This window comes from Taudactylus pleione, unplaced genomic scaffold, assembly GCF_031769625.1.
Source record: "Taudactylus pleione unplaced genomic scaffold, aTauple2 ptg000372l, whole genome shotgun sequence".
NCBI lineage: Eukaryota > Metazoa > Chordata > Amphibia > Anura > Myobatrachidae > Taudactylus > Taudactylus pleione.
The window spans coordinates 4,638,884-4,663,906 of record NW_028284773.1 but is presented as its reverse complement, the minus strand read 5'-3'; the positions used below and the strand labels follow the sequence as shown (position 1 = coordinate 4,663,906).

The window sequence follows — 25,023 nt, the reverse complement described above, 5'->3', positions numbered from 1 at the left end:
TGTAAGGTGCTGCTCGCAGGTGTTATAGAGATAGTGATGTATCAGGCAAGGTAGCCGATTTGCTTCAAAGACAGACAGTGACAGTTACTGTAGATGCAGATCGGGAGGGATGAGTTTGCACAGGTAAGGAGCAGCCAGAGATAAAAGGTGTATGAACTGATCAGATGAAAAGTTTTTAGTACAAAGGTAAAAGGAGGTATCAAACAATACAGAAAGAAAAAAGTATTACACATTCCAATATAGCAAGCTAAAAATAGAAGCACTGTTGTGCTGTTTGGATTTAGTATTGTGATCCTATGACCATCTAATAAACTGTATGTTCCAAGTTAACAGCACTATGGTGCAGTTAATAATTTCACTCCGCATGCCCAACAGTTCAATAAATCTATCTGCATTTGTATACACTATGGGTCTGATTAAGAGTTGCACATTATTTCCACCGTAGCTGCAATACCGTACGCAGCTGCCGTGTGACAATATGCAAATGTTGCAGCAGATGGGATATGTATAGAGCCGCCCACCGAAGTATTTGCAAATCCAAGCGACTGCGTACAAAGACGCAGCATTGGTTGTAGATCAGAATTGAAAGGCCGTGCAGGATGGCTGCAGTAAATTAGATTCCGGAGCCATGTTTACGGTGTATCACAGACGCAGGATGTGACTCCCCCCAAAACAGTCGCAACACGTCTGCGGTTATAGCCAACACTACCCATTATCATCCCCCAATCAAGCCCTGACTGTCAATCACACTGCGAATAAATACTCGCTGCGACGGACTACGGTAATGTACCTTAATGCATGCGCAGTGCGACTCAGATGCATTCGTAAAACATGGGCATAGTGTACAACTCTGAATCAGGCCCTATGTTTGTACTCAAAGAATGGAAAGTACAATCACCCACATTATTACAGAAATGAGAAAATGAAGCGTTCTGAACTGAAGAACTAATCCACAGTATTTCTATAAATCAGTCATCTCTGTATCTCTGTCGGATTATACTTGCACATGTGACTGAATAACACTGATTAAATCTACAGAGAACGTTTTAAATACTTAGAGCTTTAATGCCCTCTGCTGGTAAAAAAAAATAGCAAAAACCAGTATGTGATAGCACAATCTCATATGTGTTTATGTTGGTTCTGTTTGACATTTATTTTGCACAAATTAATTTACTCTTTTGGATACAGGATATCAACTAAAGGTCTCTGCATAATCTTCCTTTAATATCCCTCATGCTTAATCATGCATGTTTTGCATTTAAACTACTTGCACAGACCCTGTAAGAAATCCATGCTGCAACTTTGCTCAATTGGGAGGCTTGTGCTGTGCAACTCAGACACATGCACTGTAGACAAAACAACGGCCAACTGTGAGGATATTGCCACTGTGCCCAACTCTGAGTCATGCCCAATATCTGATAGCCTACTACACTGTGATTATCCTACACCAGTGGTTCCTAAACACAGTCCTCTGGGCACCTTAACAGTTCAGGTTTTAAGGATATCCCCTCTCTTGTTTCACCACACCATTCCCCAGAGGTACCTTTTTCACTCATCATTGTCTATCATCATACTCACTGCCCCCTTTACTATAATTTCTTTCCCTATTTTCTTCCCACTCTTTATACCTCTGTTTTTCTGCCCCACCATCCTCATTTACGCTCTCTAATATCTTCACCTCATTCCTAGCACACCTCCTTTCCCTTATCAGGTACCACTGCCTCCTGTTCTATCCCCACTCTCTACCACCCTCATTCACCCCACTACATCACTCCCCTGAAACATCGCAGTTTACTGTCAGCCCTTACCAACCTTATTCCTATTCCCCCTCTTTTCCTTCCTGTGCCATCTGGAATTGCAGATCATTTTGTCACACACTGACCTTTATCAATGATAGCTCTATCTCTGACCCTCACAACCTCCTTACCATTAGTGAAACGTGGCTCTCACAGCCTGAAACCACTTTTTGCTCTGTTTGCTCTCTCTCTCTTCCACACCCCTCATCCCAGTTACTGACAGGGAAGTGTTGGGGGAGTTCTCTCCCCTGCTGTAACTTCCAGGTACTACCCTGAACTATCGCTCTTATTATACTCCTTTTGAGGTCCACTCTATCTGCCTCTTCCACCCTATTCACCTTCATGTTGCAGACATCCAAGGCAAGAGTACTGGAGGAAATCACAGATTCACAATGACTACTTCCATTTAATATTTGTGCTCTAGAGAACCATTCTGCCTCATGCTAAATGATCATACTTCAAATCTCTTATCTCCTCCCAATCACCCAACATACACCACTTCTTTGCTATCTACAACTTCCTCCTCCCCCATTAGCAATGCATCCTACCTTTCTGCCCTTGAATTCACCACCTACTTTGATAGCAAAACAAAATCCAAAAAATCAACATAACTATCTCCTCTCTCCAGGCAGGCTTGTACATTTTACTGGGAGGAGTGAGGATATTACAGTGGAATCAGAGTTGAAGAGTGTGTAGGCTTAACTATATTAAGCTATCAATGGATTGGAAAGGGTGGATATTTTCATGCAATGGGAAGGGTGGGGATATTACAGTGGAATAGGAATAGTATAGATGAGTGCATATTTCAGTGGGTAGGGAAAGGATGGATAAGTGGAGATATTACAATAGGCTAGTAGCAGTTGGAATGGCTTTGACTGGGATATTTGAAGTGGGCTAGAAGTCATGGATCCGTGGAGATAATAGTGGGCTTGGAACAGATGGAGAGCTAAGTGTATCCAGTGTCAGAGTAGAGAGAACTGGGAAGAGTGGGGTTACACTGTGACTTTTATACTTTAAAATAGGTAACAGGAAATGTAGAAGCTCATAGAAGCAGGCAGCGGGCCTGTCTATAGGTTCAAGCGGTCTGCAACTATTTCAATGTAATCTTTATGTCAGGGTTCAGTTGCAGGTAGGGAGGAGTGTTTACTAAACATGTTTGCTGTTGCTTTAACAATGGTGGAGATGTGGGGGGTGGGGGAGGAGGGAACCTTACAGTGTTCACTCCTTGCTGGAATTTCCATATTTCATGTTGTAATCCTTCCTCCAAACAGAGGCCCTGATTCAGAGCCGGACGCTCTGACCAGAGCGCTCACTCTGAATCAGGGCTGTCCCTGCTCCTTTTTGGAGCGGCCTTCTGGCCGTTCGCATAGCTGTGTGTGACCACCCACAGCTATAGCGAGCGGCCAAAATGATGGTCGCGATGGTCAAGACCATCACGACCATCGGGCTTGCAACGAGACCCTGCGGTAGGGTCTCGGTGACCGCAAGCCCAGGAGTTCTTTTGGCTCTATCAGAGCCAAAAGCACTCCCACTGACATCACTAGTGATGTCAGTGGGGCCGGCCCCAGACGGTAGGCGTTCCCATGGTAGCCGATGGTGATTGACAGCACGCCCCCTTTGGTGCGATACCCATAACGACGGCTTGGCCGTCGTTTTTCGGGTCTCGCGCATGCGCATGACGGAGCCGCCTCCGTCATGCGCACTAGGGCACCATCGACCCGCTTGCGAGCGCTCAGCACTCGCGAGCGGGTCTGAATCAGGCCCAGAGCCCCAACATTTCAGGATTCAGACAAGCAGCAGCAGGCAGTGAAAACTGCAGGAACAGGTAGGAGAGAGCGGAATTTTCTGCCAATTGTCCTAATTGTGGAGGGGAAGTAGCGATTTTCGGTAACTTCTCTGCTCAGTCAGGACTTTGGGCCTCATTCAGACCCACTCGCAAGCGGCTGTCCGCTCGCAAGTGGGTCGATGGTGTGCACTGCGCATGCGCACGACGGAGGGAGCTCCGTCGTGCGCATGCGCCAGACGCGACGAGCGAAGGACTTTCCTTCGCTCGTTGTGTCTGATCAAAGGGGGCGTGCTGTCGATGTTGATTGACAGCACGCCCTCTTTGGTGGGCGTGTCGGGGGCGTGCCTCCCAGACGGAGGCGTTCCCAAGGGAACGCCTACCGTCTGAAGCCGGCCCCACTGACATCACTAGTGATGTCAGTGGTAGTGATTTTGGCTCTGATAGAGCCAAAATCACTCCAGGGCTTGTGGTCGAAAACCCCGACCACAGGCTTCTGGTCGCACTGGCGATGGTCGCGATGGTCAAGACCATCGCGACCATCATCCTGCACGCTCGTATTAGCTGTGGGTGGTGACCCACAGCTATACGAGCGTCCAGGAGGACGCTCCATTTTTATGGAGGACGGCCCTCATTCAGAGCGAGCGCTCTGCTCAGAGCGTCCGGCTCTGAATGAGGGCCTTTGTCCTTACTGCAAGAACAGTTGGGAGACATGTAAAACTTACATTGCTATTCTTGTGAAGGGCAAGTTGCATGCACCTAGCTGTAGAGCACAGGGCACTGCCAATGTATTTGTAGGAAGGGATCAGAGAGCAGCCACACCCTGGCTAAAATGATACCCATGACCCTTGTACTGTACAAGAAGAAAAGGAGAATCACTCAGACAGGGAAGTTATTCTTCTTTCCTTCTGCCCCTCTGGTCACACCCCTTCAGATTTCTTAAAAACCATAAAGCTTCTGGAGGCCTAGGCTGCCCCCAAGATTTTACTTAGCTCCATGTGGCATAATATTAATGGTCAGCACTACGGTGATGTTTCATGTTAATTTAAAAAAACAAAATGGGTAGGAAAAGAAAACAGGCATCAAAAACTATAACCTGAGTATACAGATGAAGCTACAAAGCTTTACTGCCTAACTAATGGTCTTGAGCGGCAAACTGTCAAGGTGACATGTTCTGACGAGGTATTTGGAACTGGGACCACCCATTACCAAATGTCTAGTTTTGCTTATGTTCAAAAGTAAACAAATAGGAAAAAGGAGGGGGGCAGAAAAAAAAACCGAAAGAAAGCTTTCATTTTGTAAACAAATAAAAGAATTGTGGATAACGAGGAAACCAAGATATTTAACATTAGTAGCCTTAACCTTACCAAAGAAGAAGAGATTGCTTAAAAAGGGATTAAAGTTTGCCCCTAACAATAAACTGAACAAGTTTCAAACGTATATATTGATTTGCAAAAGTTTACACGTTATACCCTAAAAAATATTTTTTAAAATAAGAAGATTGAAAAAAGTTGAGAAGCTAGTATTTTTAAACCCAAATCCACTATCACTCGCTAGAATGTTTTCTAGAAAGCTTTAATAAAATATTGTGCACAGAAATAGACCAATTGGAGCCCAAATGGGGGAAAAAAATGACATTTTTGCAGAAAATAAAGAGATGCACTGGAGGGGTCAGGTAAGAATCTTTGACGAACGCTCTTTGACTAATTAAGATATTAATGCGATTCTTTTGCGATGGATTTCAATCAGCAATAAATTACAGAATTTGGAATAAAACTGTATAAAGTTTGATGAGAATAAAAAATCGACACAAACCTAAACATGTCAAGAAAACTACCAGAACACAGCGCCGGCACAGTGACCCGGGGGAAGCGGGATAAAGATGACCGGGACAAGAGTTTCTTCTTACGCACTACTGGTGGTCTGTGCTCTCACATGCAACCGGCGCCCTAGCCATGTGCGGACACTGTTTACGTTCTGCCCAGTACAGCTCCTTATTGGCTGTCTGGCTATGTTACGTAGTCATTACATAATTAGGGAGGGCGCGCGGGTGGCACAACACGTGAGGCTGCTCCCATAGGGGGCGCTCTTCCCCCACCTACTTTCTCCAACATGTCGATTCCAGGCTCACAACTCCCAGATAATCAGCACCTGGTTTGCGCCTCGAAAGCAACGCCTCTTTTCTCTGCTATCCAAAAGAGCTGTTGGCAGCCACTGATTGGCGGGAGGTTGGGAGACAGTGAGGTGGAGTAACAGTAACATTTGCGTCTATAGTGGCTCAGCTTGCGATACCTCCTGGAAATGGTCCATTTTGCTTCAGAGTACATGGCCAAATATATCATCGCATGCACAACTTGGTGAACTGTTACAATGAAGAAAATCACACATCTTTTATTACCCGATTCTGTCGTATTAACAAATGATCTAGCCATTATCTTCTATTTTCCGGACGTATGTTCTGGGTTCAACTTGGCGATATGTTCGCCACAGGCATACTAGTAGATATAACTTTTAAACCAGCAGATAGTGTGCGTGTGTGTAACATATCCAAACAGGAAGCAAAACTTATAAATCAAAGAACACCCCATGATTCCGGTCTTTAATGTTATACAATAATTCATAAAGATCAGCGTAATCCCCCGATTGACCATTAGTTGCAGAAACAGACTCAGGGCCTGATTCAGACCAAAGCGCAAGCGCATTGCGCTCCAAGCGGGTCGATGGTGGCCCAACAAGTGTGCGCAAGCCCCGTAGCGAGTGAGAAATCACTCGCTCCGGGGCCCGCAATAAACGGGGCGGCTGTCGGTGTTGATTGATAGCTCGCCCCATTTTGTAGGCGGGGAGGGGGGGGTGACTGTACAAACGGAGGCGTTCCCGAAGGAACGCCTGCCGTTCGTGGGCGGCCCTACTGACATCACTCGTGATGTCAGTAGGTGGACTTCCTGCTCTATTAGAGCAGGAAGTCCACTCGGGCTTGCAGACCTGAGACCCTACCACAGGGTCTCCTCGCAAGCCCAATTGTCGCGATAATCGCGACCATATCCTGCCCGCTCGCACTAGCTGTGGGTGGGCACCCACAGCTTTGCGAGGACAAGAAAAAAAAATAAAAAATTCCTCCCCGCCCTGATTCAGAGCATGCGCTCGCATATAGCGAGTGCCTCTGAATCAGGCCCTCAGCCTTTTCCAATCTTTCCCATTACATTGATTATCATCTGCAACCAGAAGTGATTAAAATAAATTCCTTTTTTTTTAAAAAGAACACTAAACATCAGCTTAATTATGTATACAAGTGAATTAAGGTATTATTCACAATACACATTGAGTTTCCATTAGCATGTGGCCAATCAGGCTAAACCTCCCTACTTACATGATTAGTAAGCAGAGCCGTAACTAGACTTTTTGGTGCCCTGTGCCAGAAAGAGTATTGGCGCCCCCCTATTTTTCAAAGGGACATAATGCACCCAAAAAAGGGCCATGGCTTCATGGGGAAGGGCCAGGGAAGAGATAGGGGAGGCCAGGAGATGCTGGGGATGAAATAAGAGGAAGCTACAAGCAAGAATGATAATGAACAGAAATTTGACAGGCCCAAACAGCGCCCCCTGACCTGTGGTGCCCTGTGCGATGGCACCGACTGCACTACCCTAGGTACGGCCCTGTTAGTAAGTATAAATATACAGAATAGTCTGCGCATCCCCTTATTATTGACTCTCTTAATAGATGATAATAAATTCAAAAGGCAACTTACAAAGTTGTAAATATATCAAAATGAGATAAATGAATAATTAGTGCTGTCTTATATAATCAGGTGACAATTGTGGATATTGTATAGGTGAAAAGCAGAAAGGCAGGTGTGTCAGTACTAAAATACGTTTAATTTGTCCTTAAAAAACCTACTGTTTATAAAAAATAACATATCATCCAGAGTGTACTAAGCAATTGGCATATTATATCAGATAAAAACATAATGACAAGACTGTTGCAGATCTCTTTGAATAGAAAATAGATATCACTCAATTCATTTCTTTTCTAATGTTCCAGAAGCAACCACTTCGAAAATATACCACAAATCTCCTGTATATAAGTCCAACACACTCAGGTGGTAAGCGTGATTAATGCCTGATGTATGTCAGCCTCCTTTTCTAAGTGTATAATAAAAGGTGGCAGTCACAAACTAATAATCATATATTAGGAATAAGTAATTACTTACAGACCCTCCTGCGATCCAGGATGAGTGTATCCACTTATAGTAATACTCACAAACCCTAATAGAGCCAGCGGCAATGGTCTGTATATTTGGGCTCAATAAACGGGTATAACAGATGACTACAGGCTTATAAGTCACTAGCCTGTGCTCCAACTCTTAGGGAGGGAAAAATATCTGTGTGGTGCGGGGCTCCCCTTGCATTCACTCTCCCAAGTAGCTTTAGAACGTGGACCACCAGCGGAGATGTCTGTAATATAGATGGTGTTGCTGTCTGTAGCCCGGTAAAGGATACACTGCCTCACTCTCCTCCACCAACGGGGGTGTCTGTCGTCCAGCCAGCAGTAAAGCTGAAGCCTGACTAGAGGCAAATAGCAGACGCACCATCAATGTAATATCTGGAACCTGGTTCCAATCTTGATGCGACCCCAGGTTTTTTTTTTAGAATTCTTTATTTTGAATGGTCAGTCAAAATGGGAGTAAATACAGAAAAAAAAGGGGCAACAAAAGCCCAATACAGACCAGATTTTAAGCATGGTAATAATAATACAACCATAGTTAGGTAATTGATGAAAAGGGGAGGGGTAAATGGTGGGTTAGGGTGAAGGAGGGGGAGGAGGGGACACACACAAGACACAACATCATATGGATTGATACATAATAAGCATCCAAAAATAGGAGAAAACAACAGCATCAGGGATGAAAACAAAGAGGTGAAGAGAAGACGTCAGTACTCAAGAGGAAGAGGGGGAGGACTACGCTCGGCAAACAACCAGGGAGCCCAAACTTGGGTAAAGACATGTCCGCTGTCATGAAGGTAGTAAGTAATCTCCTCCATGGTTGGAACATGCCAGATCTGATTCTTAAGAACAGCGAAAAGTGGGGGAGAGGTCTTTTTACCAGTTTAGAGTAAACAGGGATTTCACTGCTGCGAAAATGTGTGCGGCCAATTACCTGGAAAATTTGCAGATGGCCGGGGGTGGGTAGCACAATAAGAATATGCAGGGATCTTTTGGTATTGGAGCCTCCAGGAGGGAACACTGTATTATTACCAGTTATTTATATAGCGCACATATATTCTGCAGCGCTGTACAGAGAATATCTTACCATTCACATCAATCCCTGCCCCAGTGGAGCTTACAATCTATACTCCCTACCACATGTACGCACACATACACACTAGGGTCAATTTTGTGGGGAGCCAATTAATCTACCAGTATGTTTTTGGAGTGTGGGAGGAAACCGGAGTACCCGGAGGAAACCCACGCAAGCACAGGGAGAATATACAAACTCCACAGGGCCGTAGTGAGAATCGAACCCATAACCTCAGTGCTGTGAGGCAGTAACGCTAACCATTATGCCGTCTGTACTAGCGATAATAAATTTTGTATGTAGTCACTTTAATTTTGGTTGCAATAGAGCTTTTGGATATTCCCAGTCTCATGTTGTCCCAGGCCTCATCATCTGGAGGGTGTCCAAGATCCCCCTCCCTAGCTATTTCATGGGACCTTTGAGATGGGAGGGTAGCATCTAAAGAGAGAACTTAAAGCTGAGAAATTAAACCCTTAGATAATGAGTGATGTTTACAAAGACTCTCAAAGGGGGTAATGGCTTGTAGGACAGAGAAGGTAGGGTGTGTAAAAAATGGTGAATTTGAAAGAATTCAAAAGGGATAAGTGTCTGGGATGGGGTTTTCTGTTACAGTGCAGAGAAGGATAACCACTGGCCTTGGTCAGAAAAATCAGCGGGGAATCTAAAACCTACACTGGTCCAATTATGGAACCTCACAATAGAGGATCCAGGAGGGAACAGGCAAGCAGCTCCAACTTTTATAATGTAAAGATTGAGTTAATGTAATAGTCATCGAGTTTGCAACTTGCTGGAAATGTGACAGAAATGTTCACTGAAAAAATCAGCTGGCGAGATACAGATGTGTCCTCATACACTATTACTTGCAGTCGCGCCAAACAGACTTTCCCAGAGCGCAAGGTCCCGTGCGACTCGGGCTAATGTCAAGCGGTTTTCACTCGAATATGCATCTTAGTCGCAATGCGATGTGACAAAACTGCTTAATGTGACTGCACTGATTAATTTGATATGTGACACTTGTATATCTCTGGGAGATTGAGTCTGAATCTGTATACGAAGTGATATGATGCAGCAGTCATGGCTTTTTTTCCACACTATGTTCTTGTGCTGTTATAGTCGCAGCCCGACGTCTCTGGTAGAGATTGAGTAGTGTTTCACTGCATCTGCGGTGCGAATTATATGCAAAGTTAAAGAAAAAGTCACTACGCTACATGGTTCAGCACGGTTCACTTGCACCATGAGGCTGGGTATATGAGGACACATCTGTAGCTGCTAATGCAGCTCTCTTCTCTGGCTCCGTATGTGAAAAAAATAAAAATGGTTGAAGCGTCATTCAATATGGTACATTATTTGGTCAAGTTTGGATGGCTACATGGAATGAATAGCACCCTTTCCCAAAGAATTCTGGACCTCATTCAGAGTCGGTCGTTGCGGCCGCTCGGTTGTAAGGGAAAAGGGGCCGGATATGCAAATGAAGCGCTCGCAAGTTGCGTTGTAAAGATGGGATCGTTAGCTGGACGAGCGAGGGGAGGATGCGGCCGTAAGACTAAAAACACGCCCCCTTCTCGTTCACAATACACGTCATCTCCGGGCATATAAGGATTAATCGAGACCATGGGGGACCATCGGAGCTGGTCGTAGAGCTTAAGGTTGACCATACCCTCTCTTAAGCACTACGATCATGTCAGCGTAAAAACCTCCCGTGTCACATGTGCCATGACACTACTTAGTTAATTATGCACTCCCATAAAACGCCGTTTGCATAGTCAGGCACGCCTGCGTTCGGATCTCCACTCCCCCGTTCACAAGCACCTTCCCCTGTTATCACCCACAAACGCCTCATCCTGTCACTCAAACTAACGACCTGGCCAAGTTGAAGGAGGGGGAAATTTCCAATCGCAACAGCTAGTTTGCGCACGCGCATTGCGAAACTTACGCATGCGCTGTTTTGCGAACATCGCTGGATACGACCGAGCGGCCGCTTACGACCGACTCTGAATGAGGTCCTCTGAGTGAATAATAAAGTGGTAAATGAGGGATGTCTGTGGACATTTGTGTGTGTGTCCTGTTTTTTTTTTCCCAACATTTCTATACTGTCTGCTAGGGCTGACCCCTATGGTACTCCTGTAATCATATAACAACATAACAAATTCAAGAGATGTCAGCTGTGTGTGTGGTCTAGGAATCTGTCTTCCCTTCATTATGTGGTTGACAATACTGTAACGGAAAGTGTTTAGCATATAACATCATCTTGAGAGAAAACAAAACATACTTCAAATGTTTAAAGAACATGGTATTTTATTAATTGACTACCCTGCTATCTTTTCCCAAAAATATCTATTTAAAAAAAAAAAAATCTAAACTTTTGAAGCTACCCGATCCACAAGCTGACAGTCAATTAAGAATATACAGGGAAGATTTAATAAAGTGCGGGTAATTGCAAATGTTAGTTTCAAACATCAGGATTACAGGCGTAAAAAAGGAAGTGAAACTATTCGTGACTCACGAGTATTTTTTTAAATCATAATAATGTTTAACACATATCTCCTTTCCCTTACATTAACTAAACAGCATGGCTTACTCTATTGGGCTCGGTCCTCTAAGGAGGGGGGAGTGCAAATTTTTTTATCAGGCCTGCACATCTAGGAGCAGAGCCAATTAAACGTGAGGTGCTACCGGAACAGCTTTGATACATGTATCTATATGTGTAACTGACTGGCTCCCTAGAAGGCATTGAATTAATGCAGACTAACCACTGGACACCTTGGTGTTGGGTACTAGGGTAAAAAATTGTATATTGTATATTAGACTGAAAACCTACTGTGGCAATACTGTACAATTATCAGCATTTACAGATAGCTGGTGATTGTTATTGTATGTCGCAGAACTACTACTGGGGTGCTTGCGTTCATGTGTCCCAACAAAAATAGTTGGCCCTAATAAAACAAAATCTGGCAATAATTACTTTCCCAAAATTAATATTAACCTTTCTATTTAGGTTTTATGTAATACTGTCTCCTAAGGTGCGCAGCCAATAACTAATTACCACTATGTGACTAATTATTTTTAATCTGGTGCCCAATAGCAAAGGTACCTGGAGGGTTTGCCAATGTGGTTTTGCTGCATGCTACTTGATATGGTTTTACCTTTAGTAAATATCAGGGCTAGCAAACTGCACAATATCATGAAAACCTTCAATTTGGTTAAAGTGCACTATCGTAAATCTCTACCTACATCTTCAGATATTATCTATCTAGAGTTTAACTATAAATCCAGTTATTTGTTACAAAAAATATTAATGTGCATTCAGTATAGCCCACAACTACTAGATGCTAATAAAAAAACACTGCAGGATATGTGTGCACTATATAAAACTATTCATTAATAATAACACTTGCACACTAAAAACTGTTGTCAGTCTGCGCTACATAAATGACTTGAAATTTCACAGACATGCTAGAGATAAGATGCAGGTATTAGCTCATAAGTGCTGGTGTTGGCATTGAAATATCTCTTGGGTTTGGGATCATTCCCCACTGCTCAAACCAACCATAGCATCAGGGTGGTTAGTGTCACAGAAATAGTATAGCATTCTGTAATAGTCATCAAAGCCCATGATGACTAATAATAATAATACTTACTAACTGTTGCCTACGACTTTGCCAATGATGAAATTGCTTCTTCCAACATTTTTTTTATTTGAAGTACTCTAGTTGTATTGCTTTGCATAAGGGCCCTGTCGCGGGAGTGGCCCACGTAACCAGCAGCGCTATACAGACTGGTGGCAGCAGCACCTTCACCCACCACTCACACAAATGTAAATGTGTGCCCTATACACATACACATATATGTAGCCCATCCTATTTAAGTGAATGAGGGCCCAAAGCACCTCTCCTCCCACCCCTTACCAGCCGCACACATGGTGCCACACCTATTTCTTGCATTGACAATGTCAATATATTTTGTTTTGTTATTGCTCAGCTGTAACTTGACGAATCGAGATGAAACTAAGTGCAGGTTAATTATAGGACTTTCCACTACAAAATTATAGTTATGATAAAAATTGGTTCAGTAGTTTTTGCGCCAACTTGGAACAAACAGACAGTTGAACGCTATGTTAAGTACTGACCATACCACTAACCCAGTGCAGCCACCTACTTTATTCAGGCACTGTACACACCCCTTCTGATGCCATTTACTTTTATAAAATGTCTTCTCCAATTTATTGATTATTTTCACTGCTATTGCATAGGGGCTTGTCCCTATGCTTCACAAATATTTGAAGCTCTCACTTTGAATAAGGCCTCTGTCTTTGTGCCATTATTGCAAACAATAAGATACTGTACTGCAAGCTGCAAGTGGCAATGTCAGCAGTCAACTAGAGTACTAGTCGCATCATGAAAACATCTCATTTTATTAAACACTGCGTGTGCCATTTTATTCAATCACTGTGTTATTAATTTACCTAAAAATATAATCAGCTAGGTCTGCTGAATAAAAGTGTACCATAGTGTATATGTGTATCTTACTTAAAATGTGAAGGGATGGCAGAGCTATATATATAAACTGCATAGTTAGATCAATTTTCATATATATTTTTTTTAACTTAGCAAGATTGATGGGTATCAACTGGAATGACTGGTGTGAGCTGACCTGCACTACACTGGAACTGTCCTAATAATACTGTATGATATCCCACAATTTCTTCCTGAAACGAAGAAGCTTTATTTAATTATGGGTTCCTCCTATCCCAATGGGACATTAAAGCAGATATTAAAGCATATCAAACAATACCAGATGTTAAAAAATATATAAACTTACTTGTCTACAGACTTCTCTGGGAATGTGAATGGACCACGGCATATACGGTCTATGAAGTTGAGAGGGACTTTCTGGATCTGTTGACTGCATAACATGATGAAGTCATATTTGCAAATAAAAAGGCTTTTTTCTGTGATTAGAACAACACGTTCCTTCTCATTGTTCCAGTGGTCAATTCTGCAAATTAACAGTACATTAAAACTGATCAGTTCATTTGAAGTATTACAGAATCATTATGTATATTGCAAAGCAAAACTGTATACGTTTTTATGTGTGTACAATATCAACAATTAACTGAATGCATTAAACAGACAGATTGGATTCTGTGCCAAAAAAGAGTTAACACTTATTATTTGCATTTTGGAGTGTGACCACAAGATGGCAGCACATTCTCAAATCTAAGCAGAGTGAAAGTAATTGCATGCCAGCTTTTTAATTTGACATTATGGTGATTATTCATTCTGAAATCTTGTTAAAAAATATCTCCCATCTGGATTATGAACAAAACTGTAAAGCCTCACAAGTTTCTGTGAGTAGCTGTCTTCATTTAGAATGATTCTGACAGCCCCAGAGAATGTAAAAATAAGAGGTAAAAATATGATGCAAGCAGCTTTTCAACTAGGCACAAAAATCCCACACAAAACCAGCCTATTAAATGAGCATGGAGAGTACTGTACATAGAGCAGGCCCACATACATCACAACATTCTCCATAATACAGTGTCTGCCAGAACAGAAATGATGGGTATGAAAGATGAACTGCAATTTCATTAAACAGACACAATGTTGCAATACCACCTGGATGGATCATAATTTTATGCTTCTTAGCAGAGCGCACAAACTCAATGCTATTTGACTCCCGCTCAGCTCTACTAAAATGATCCAATCAAACAAGTAAAGTTGAAAAATGCCTAACTGCATGAAAGCAAAAATTAAATCAGATGAAAAAGCAGATCAAGATGGAATATCAATAAATTATGCCAATTATGTTATTTATAGAGATGGATGTAAATACTATTAAAATAACTAGTTTCCAAATTGTCAGGGTAATCATTATTATTCACATGACAGGACTATAAGGAATCGGTATCTAATGCCGCTGGAAGCCCAAAAGGATGAATATCCCGACAGGGGCACGTAAGTACCCTAACCCTCCCCTCTCCATCCCCTAACCCTCCCTTATGGGTGTCTAACCCTAACCTCCCCGGGGTGTGCCTAACCCTAAACCCCCCTTACCGCACCCTAAACCTCCCAGGGGGGTGCCTAACCATAACCTCCCTCCAGTGGTGCCAAACCCTAACCCTCCCCAGGGGTGCCTAGCCCTAAGTCCCCCCGGGGGTGCCTAAATCTAACCCCCCTCCCCCCTGCTGCTAACAGCTAAGGAGCCCCAGCTTATGATCAGGGATGCCGGGCATCGGGATTTCGGCTTCTGGCTAAAGATAGGCGTCTGGATTTAGACACCTATCGTTAGTTCCTGGTCGAGATTCTAGCGTTGGGATTCCGACGGGCGGCATTCCAGGCGGCAGTATCTTAACCACATCCCGACTAAAAGAATACTGACTGTCTCACATGGGTGCTGTCTACTTATTATAAAGAACTTGTGCACAGCGTATTGCATAAATGGTTGCACATTGTGGTGTTGATGCAGAGTGAGTACTACTATAGGGGTCTATGTACTAAGCCTTTGAGAGAGGTAAAGTGGATGGAGATAAAGTACCAACCAATCAGCACCTAATTATCACTTTACAGGCCTTTTTGAACCGTCAGTTGGCATAGGGTATCTTCCATTAACTGGCACTTTGCATGTGCATAATAGTGGGAGCAAGCATCATCTTCATGATTCTGCCCAGTCTGCACCTGGTTGGCTGAAACATGGAGGGAATTGTGAACACATGCACACACAAAAAAAGACGCATTTACTTATTGCCCAGGCAAGCTGTAAATATTAGGGGTTATCAGGGGTAGGTACAAATAGCAGCTTGTGACGGACTATTTGCGAATACTGAATACTACTCTGACATTTATCATTGCTTTCTATCTTGCTCGGTCATAGATTCTGCTGCTTTCACGAGTGTTAAGAAAATGTTTTTGCTGTATCCGGGAGTTTAGGGATTCCTAATAACGAGAGAATTAGTTGCCCATAAAATAAATAGTATACAACAAGGGCACAAGTGAAGCGTCTCTGTGATGTGTGCCCGTCACAAACCAGACGCATCTAATACTGTTTAACAAAGATTTGTGTGGGATCTGCAACAGGATCAGATTGTACAACCTTCTATTATTCCTGTTCCTTCTTGATAAGACCTGGAATTATTGGCCGTTTATTTTGTATATGTCCCGGTTCTGTGGGTCATATTCCATTGTTAATATACAGTATATATTATACCCGGATAACTTTGGGCTTAATTGACATTACACCACCGTATCCTTTTTTCCCAAGTGAGGAGCAGTTTTGTTATCTGTGTATTTCTCACTCTCTCACCCTCTACATATTTCTTTGTATACTGTAATTTGCCTTCCTATGTGAGCTTCCACAGCACTGCTACACTAGCAACTTCCTGCTTCATCTTGTTCCCTATATTCTAATTACCTGTTGAGGTTCCGAGGACCCTTTTCCTTATGATATTTGGGGCGTTATACTTTATTGAATTTTATTAGCAGAATCCGCTGACATGCGCACAAAGATGCACCATCGGTGGTACCATAGGACGTTGCACCATCCCTATGGAGGCACAGAATGTCCGTCCGTCTGAACATGGATATTGGTGACAGTGCAACTGCGGCAAAAAATAATCTGGCTAGCAGAGATGGTAATAGGGGGACATTTAGGTATTCATTAAGAACATGTATAATATATTCTACACATTTATTTTGAGTATACTAAAGTTGTCTGATCAAGAAATAAAAATTGGAGAAATGTATAAATCAACAGGTGTGCAAGAATGTAATGGTGACCTCAAAAATGTTGAAATCTGATTCAATGTTTGTGTGGCTCAGGTAATAGAATTCAATAAAAAAACCAGTTTGAGAATGTTTTTCTTAATACCACAGCAACGTCTACAGCCATAGGCAAAAGTTTTGAGAATGACACAAGTATTGGTTTTCACAAAGTCTGCTGCTTCAGTTTTTATGATGGCAAATTGCACATACTCCAGAATGTCATGAAGAGTGATCAAATGAATTGTAAAGTCCCTCTTTGCCATGACAATGAACTTAGGGCCTGATTCAGACCTGCTCGCAAGCGGGTCGATGGTGGGCCAGTGCGCATACGCGGCGCACGAGCCCCGGAGCGAGCGCAAAAAGCACGCGCTCCGGCACTCGCATCCAAAAGGGGTGGCTGTCGATGTTAATCCACAGCTCGTCCTGTTTGGAAGGTGGGGAGAGGGGGTGGCTGGGCAAATGGAGGCATTCCTGCAGGAATGCCTGTCGTTTGTGTGCAGCCCTACTGACATCACTCGTTATGTCAGTAGGTGGAATTCCTGCTCTATAGAGCAGGAAGTCCACTGGGGCTTGCAGCCACGAGACCCTACCGTAAGGGTCTCGTCGCAAGCCCGAAGGTCGCGATTGTCTTGACCATCGTGACCATCACCTGGCTGCTCGCATAAGCTGTGGGTGGTAACCCACAGTAATGCGAGTGGCCAGGAGGCTGCAACTAAAAAGACAAGCGCCCGCCCTGATTCAGAGCGAGCGCTCGCTTTTTGCGAGTACCTCTAAATCAGGGCCTTAATCCCAAAAACAACATTACCACTTCATTTCAGCCATGCCACAAAAGGACCAGCTGACATCAGGTCAGTGATTCTCTCGTTAACTCAGATGAGAGTGTTGACGAGGACAAGGCTGGAGATCACTCTGTCATGCTGATTGAGTCAGAATAACAGACTGGAAGCTTTAAAAGGAGGGTGGAGCTTGAAATCATTGTTCTTCCTGTTAACCATGGTTACCTGCAAGGAAATACGTGCAGTCATCATTGCTTTGCACAAAAGGGGCTTCACAGGCAAGGCTATTGCTGCTAGTAAGATTGCACCTAAATCAACCATTTATCGGATCATCAAGAACTTCAAGGAGAGAAGTTCAATAGTTGTGAAGAAGGCTTCAGGGCGCACAAGAACATCCAGCAAATGCTAGGACCGTCTCCTAAAGTTGATGCAGCTGCGGGATCGGGGCACCACCAGTGCAGAGGTTGCTCAGGAATGGCAGCAGGCAGGTGTGAGTGCATCTTCATGCACACAGTGAGGAGAAGACTTTTGGAGGATGGCCTGGTGTCAAGAAGGGCAGCAAAGAAGCCACTTCTCTCCAGGAAAAACATCAAAAACAGACTGATATTCTGCAAAAGGAACAGGGATTGGACTGCTCAGGACTGGGGTAAAGTCATTTCTCTGATGAATCCCCTTTCAGATTGTTTGGGGCATCTGGAAAAACGCTTGTCCGGAGAAGAAAAGGTGAGCGCTACCATCAGTCCTGTGTCATGCCAACAGTAAAGCATCCTGAGACCATTCATGTGTGGGGTTGCTTCTCAGCCAAGTTAGTGAGCTCAATAACAATTTTGCCTAAGAACAAAGCCATGAAGAAAGAATGATACCATAACATCCTCCAAGAGCAACTTCTCCCAACCATCCAAGAACAGTTTGGTGACGAACAATGCCTTTTCCAGCATGATGAAGCACCTTACCATAAGGCAAAAGTGATAACTAAGTGGCTTGGGGAACAAAACATTGAAATTTTGGGTCCATGGCCAGGAAACTTACCAGACCTTAGTCCCATTGAGAACTTGTGGTCAATCCTCAAGAGGCGGGTGGACAAACAAAAACCCATAAATTCTGACAAACTCCCAAGTATTGATTAGGCAAGAATGGGCGGCCATCAGTCAGTATGTGGCCCAGAAGTTGATTGACAGCATGCCAGGGCGAATTGCAGAGGTCTTGAAAAAGAAGTGTCAACACTACAAATATTGACTCTTTGCATAAACTTAATGTAATTGTCAATAAAAGTCTTTGACACTTATGAAATGCTTGTAATGTTACTTCAGTATACCATAATAACATCTGACAAACAGTTCTAAACACACTGAAGCAGCAAACTTTGTGAAAACCAATACTTGTGTCAGTCTCAAAACTTTTTGCCATGTCTGCACTGTTCTTGCACCTAAGTAGAAAATGAAACATTCAAACTCTTAGATCATATACCCAGGGCCATAAATAGGGCTGTTCAACCTGTGCCAACTGCTTGCGGTTTGCAGGGTAAGCCTGGGACGGCACTCTGCAGCCAGCAGAGCCACAAGGCAGACACCCTGTAGAGCTGCCCGGAGCGTCCTTGGTGCACTATTTCCCAGTACCGACGGCCTCACCAACAAGGCGTGATATCATGGAGTCACGGATTTAGGGGGCAAAGGAGGCACAGCGTGCACTGCTGCCCTGTTATGGTGCTGCATATACATACTCTACAATTAAACCCTTAAAAATTAAATATGACTGTAGTTGAGCCCCTTATCAGGATCAGTAAGTAGTAACATGTATAAAAATGGGCCACTGCTACCTTAAGAAAATGTTTATTATAAGATTAGCACACAAGTCACCTTTGCAGATGGCTCTTGCGATTTATAGTCAATGAGCATGCTATGTAGCAGTGCGTACCAGGCGATTTACAATCATACACAAATCCACTTGTGGCTGAATCTGCATAATCTTGGTGGCAACTGGGCATTCCCATGTATCCCAAGGTCAATGAGTGCTTGTGGGTAGGGAATGTACACGGAACTACATGCTATGCAAAGTTGTATGTATGTACGCAGAGATCAGTCTGATTTCAGACGCATCTCTTGAACTAAGTATATCGCTGTCGCAGATGCGTGTTGATAATGACGATGGCTATAAAACCAAGCATATGTATAGGGACAGTGCGGCACAACTCTGCATAAGGGCAAACATCCTCATTTAGGGCTCAGGTACTGAACGTAAAGTCACCACCTCAATGGTGTCCGCAGAGAAGCACACCGTGCGATACTGGTGCTGTGCTGCTTTATGGGATTTTTTTCTATAAAACTTTATTGGCAATCAAACAAAGCTACAGAGAAGATGTCCAGATTGCCTCTCTAGCTGGATGCAAATAATGGGACCTTCTAACAGTGAAATTAGCTCTGAAAAAGACCCCTGACTGTGCCTTCTGACCTGTCATTTAGCACTGTCATAGGTGCCTATGGTGGCACCGCAATTCTAAATTTCTTTTAGCACATGCGTGTAGAAGACAAAGAAATCCCTATGGTACATACCGAGAAGTGATATCTACAGGAATTTGTGCTTTCTTTTTGATTTTTCCCCCCATCTCACACTAGTACATGGAGCCATTAGTTCTGTGCACACAATGTTAAGCTGGGTACACACTGATATATCCCCGGTTCCATTCAACGGGCGGTTCCATTGAATGACGTTCCATTGATTGAATTGCCGATTCCATTGAATGACATTGTTCACAGACATATCCGATCAGCTATGCAGCACAGCAGATGGCCGATATATCTGAAAATCGGTCATCTGCTGGTGTGTACAGGTGACCCAACGATCACCCGCACACACATTCTGCAGGGACCCGGCGGTAACTGACAGATCAACTTGGCGTGCGATTTAAATGCCTGCTCAGTTGAGCTGTCAAACCAGGTACATTGGGCAGATGATTAGTGTGTATACACTTACTAATCATCATATAGGTTCACCTAGTATGTATCCAGCTTTAGTGTTACTGCAGCTGCCATGCATTTAATTCTGCATCTACCCTTATTGTTCACAGAAATACAATTATGCCTGAGTGTGCATGATGACATGGAAGTTTAGGCTCTTTGTTCACAAGGCATCTCTGAGAGGTGTTACTAAGCAATGTTACAGGAACTTGTGCCAGGCCTTTAAAGATATATATTTAGAATGTGTGGTTTCAAATGCATTTCCTTGATGAGCGGAAAGTACCGCAAACAAATTGACCCAGGTCTCATTTACATGGGAGGAAGATTTGCAATGACATATGTTATGTCTCACACGTTTCACCATTAATGTGCATTTTAATAAATATATTCAGTATAGTATTATCTGGCTTATAAGATTTTAAAAACTGAACATCAGGGCTCACTCTCAATAATACTCCTTGTGTTTTACTTGTACCTCTGCTTGCCAGTACAGATGAAAGAGCCAGCATCATACAGTACTGCAAGAGCAGCCTTTAGTATGAATGGATGATGTATTAATGAGTTGAAAGTAGAATTTACCAAATACTTTATTTAACTTCCTGTTGTGTATGGATGTCAGGGATACAAAAAAATTACCAAAGGGCAGACAATCCGGTCAAGCTTGCATTCTAGTTAGCTGGTGCAGCCTGTATAAAGCATCAGTTTGAAACTTCTCATCTAGTGCCAGCAGCATCTAATAAAGGAATTGTTTGATTGGTATAAACAGCAGCATATCTCCTGGGTCAGCTTAGACACACACATTCAAACAATATACTCTACATGAACTGAGCAGGGAACTGCAATTCGGCATTAAGCAAGATTACTGTTAATTGGAAAACTGCCCTACTTCTCTAGCTCAGTATGATTGTCGCTGGCACAACATTGTATAAAATAATTATGTGTGTAATAAATATTATTATAGATATATATATATATATATATATATATATGCAATACATGCAGCTGTAATTGATGAATTGATATCCATGTAAAGGAAGCTCAGCCCAGTTATGTGTAAATACACCATTACCAATTTTAAGGATAGCAACGGGTGTTCTTTTTATCACAAAGGGGGAGAATTATCAAACCTTGGAGAGAGTTAAAGTACCAGTCAATCAGCATCTGTCATTTTTCAAACACAGCTTGTACAATGAGTTAGGGGTTGATTGGTTGGTAATTTATCTCTCTCCAAGGTTTAATACATCTCCCCCAAAGAGAGGCTGGACAGAGGAATGATACAGACATTATGGACCTGATTATGAATTGCATGCAGCTCTATATGTGGCCGCATATAGCAAACTGCGCATGTGCTGTAGCGAGTATACACATCTTTGCTGATCTCTTGGCAATCCTGAGTCAGACGGATCTCAGCCATTTCTCTCAATGGGTGAAATGGGTGTTTCTGGGTTTCAATTGGGTGGACACACATAAGAGAACTGTATCGTGAGAACGCCATTCTAGTGTCGTGGGGGTGTAGTCAGAGTTTTCGCCCTATTATATTGCGTATACCAAGTGGATGCCTATCTCAGACGGATCAAAAATCAATTACAGTGATCGCAAATACGCACTATAGCACGTATTTTACCCACAAATGAGGACCGGGGACTCACTTTTTCAAAATGGGAGGGTCCCCGGGGACGTGCTCCGCTGCCGGCCAATCCTCTGGCTCCTGGTTAGGTGATTGATGTCTCCCCTGGCCCAGCTGCAGGGGGGACTATAACAAGGGGTGGAACCAGCAGCAGCTCATACATGAGGACTGGTGTGGAGGACTGTCCCGGCCCCCCGGAGTGAAGACTGCGGCGCAGGCCCCCAGAGTGAAGACTGCGGCCCGACATACCGAAGGCTCCGTGGACCAGGCAAGATACTATGAGTCTAGCTGCACTCCCTGGGACAGGTAAGTGGATAGCATGTAGCGCCACGGTAGTGCAATGGGGGGGTTGGAGCGGTAGCGGGTGGGGGCTGGTTAGGTGCGGTGGGAATTTGGTTATAACGCGCAGCAGTGGCGGTGCTGATAATTCAAACAGGGCATGGGTGTGCTGACGGTAATGTAATTTGTTGCCGCCCCTCCTGCTGTTTGGAGGCGTAGATCAGGCTCACATGGAGTAGGCTCCCCACCACCTACTCCTGTTCCCAGCTCCCCACTTCCTACTCCTGTTCCCTGCTCCCCACCTCCTACTCCTTCTCTCGGCTCCCCACCTCCTACACCTGTCCTTGGCTTCCCGTCTCCTACTCCTGTCCCCAGCTTCCCACATCCTATTCCTGTTCCCTGCTCCCCACCTCCTACTCCTGTAGCCTGCTTCCCACCTCCTACTCCTGTTCCCTGCTCCCCACTTCCTACTCCTGTTCCCTGCTCCCCACCTCCTACACCTGTCCGTGGCTTCCCGTCTTCTACTCCTGTAGCCTGCTCCCCACCTCCTACTCCTGTAGTCTGCTCCCCATCTCCTACACCTGTCACCGGATTCCCTCCTCCTACTCCTGTTCTCTGCTCCCCACCTCCTACACCTGTCCCCGGCTTCCCTCCTCTTACTCCTGTTCCCTGCTCCCCATCCCCTACACTTGTCCCTGGCTTCCCGCTACCTACACCTGTCCCCGGATTCCCGCCTCCTACACCTGTCCCCGGATTCCCACCTCCTACTCCTGTTCCCTGCTCCCCACCTCCTACTCCTGTAGCCTGCTCCCCACCTCCTACTCCTGTAACCTGCTCCCCACCTCCTACAACTGTCCCAGGCTTCCCTCCTCCTACTCCTGTAGCCTGCTCCCCACCTCCTACACCTGCCCCCGGCTTCCCGCCTCCTACTCCTGTCCCCTGCTCCCCACCTCCTACTCCTGTAGCCTGCTCCCCACCTCCTACTCCTGTCCCCAGCTTCCCTCCTCCTACTCCTGTAGTCTGCTCCCCACCTCCTACTCCTGTAGCCTGCTCCCCACCTCTTACACCTGTTCCCTGCACCTGTTCCCTGCTCCCCACTTCCTACTCCTGTACCCTGCTCCCCACCTCCTACTCCTGTACCCTGCTCTCCACCTCCTACTCCTGTTCCCTGCTCCCCACCTCCTACTCCTGTAGCCTGCTCACCACCTCCTACTCTGGGAGCCTGCTTCCACCTCCTACTTCTGGAGCCTGCTCCCCACCTCCTACTCCTGTTCCCTGCTCACCACCTCCTACTCCTGTAGCCTGCTCCCCACCTCCTACACCTGTTCCCTGCTCCCCACCTCCTACTCCTGTTTCCTGCTTCCCACCTCCTACACCTGTCCGTGGCTTCCCATCTCCTACTCCTGTCCCCGGCTCCCCACCTCCTACTCCTGTAGCCTGCTCCCCACCTCCTACTCCTGTCCCCGGCTCCCCACCTCCTACTCCTGTAGCCTGCTCCTCACCTCCTACTCCTGTAGCCTGCTCCCTACCTCCTACTTCTGTAGCCTGCTCCCCGCCTCCTACTCCTGTTCCCTGCTCACCACCTACTACTCCTGTAGCCTGCTCCCCACCTCCTACTTCTGTAGCCTGCTCCACACCTCCTACTCCTGTAGTCTACTCCCCACCTCCTACTCCTGTTCCCTGCTCCCCACCTCCTACTCCTGTTTCCTGCTACCCACCTCCTACACCTGTTTCCTGCTACCCACCTCCTATAATCTCTGACTCCCCAATTCTTCCTTTCCCTGGCTCCCCACCTCCTACTCCTGTAGCCTGCTCCCCACCTCTTACACCTATGCCCCGGATTCCCGCCTCCTACTCCTGTTCCCTGCTCCCCATCTCCTACTCCTGTTTCCTGCTCCCCACCTCCTACACCTGTCCCCGGGTTCCCGCCTCCTACTCCTGTTCCCTGCTCACCACCTCCTATAATCTCTGACTCCCCAATTCTTCCTTTCCCCGGCTCCCCACCTCCTACTCCTGTAGCCTGCTCCCCACTTCTTACACCTGTGCCCCGGATTCCCGCCTCCTACTCCTGTTCCCTGCTCCCCACCTCCTACTCCTGTTTCCTGCTCCCCACCTCCTACACCTGTCCCCGGATTCCCGCCTCCTACTCCTGTTCCCTGCTCACCAGCTCCTATAATCTCTGACTCCCCAATTCTTCCTTTCCCTGGCTCCCCACCTCCTACTCCTGTCCCCGGCCCCCCACCTCCTACTCTTGTCCCCGGCTCCTACTCCTTTTCCCTGCTCCCCACCTTCTACACCTATCCCCGGCTTCCCGCCTCCTACTCCGGTCCCCAGCTCCCCACCTCCTATAATCTCTGACTCCCCGGTTCTTCCTGTCCCCACCTCCTACTCCTGTCCGCAACTCCGCCTCCCGCACATTAAGAAGACGAGGAGCTATAAGGACCTGCAGCATGAGCGCAGCCGCCCCCATCCTGCTCACACAGATAAAAAGACAGACTAGTGCACAGCTAGAGGCAAATAATTATTTGAGCATTTTTGTACAAAGGTAAGAGAAGTAAAACTTTTGGTATATTTTTAAAATGTATATATTGGTTCGTGGTTTTTCATAAAACTATGCAGAAACTGTAGTTTCTGCATAATGTTATGTACCACCGTTATGTAAGAACAGTCTAATGCAGAAAATTTCACAGAAATCTCCTGCAGAATGCTAACTACCGGAGCAGACTGCAGTCCCCATTATTGTCAATGGGTACTGAAG

General features: G+C 45.0%; 1 protein-coding gene across 2 annotated transcripts in view; it reads right to left on the bottom strand.

Moving 5' to 3' along the window:
* The window catches only part of TPRG1 (tumor protein p63 regulated 1), a 94,710-nt gene that overhangs the window by 38,500 nt on the left and 31,187 nt on the right, over positions 1–25,023 (bottom strand). For both annotated transcript variants that reach the window (XM_088444717.1, XM_088444718.1), the window contains one exon: positions 13,691–13,867. In XM_088444717.1, the coding sequence (XP_088300843.1) occupies positions 13,691–13,867 (177 nt within the window). The remainder of the gene's footprint in view (positions 1–13,690; positions 13,868–25,023) is intronic.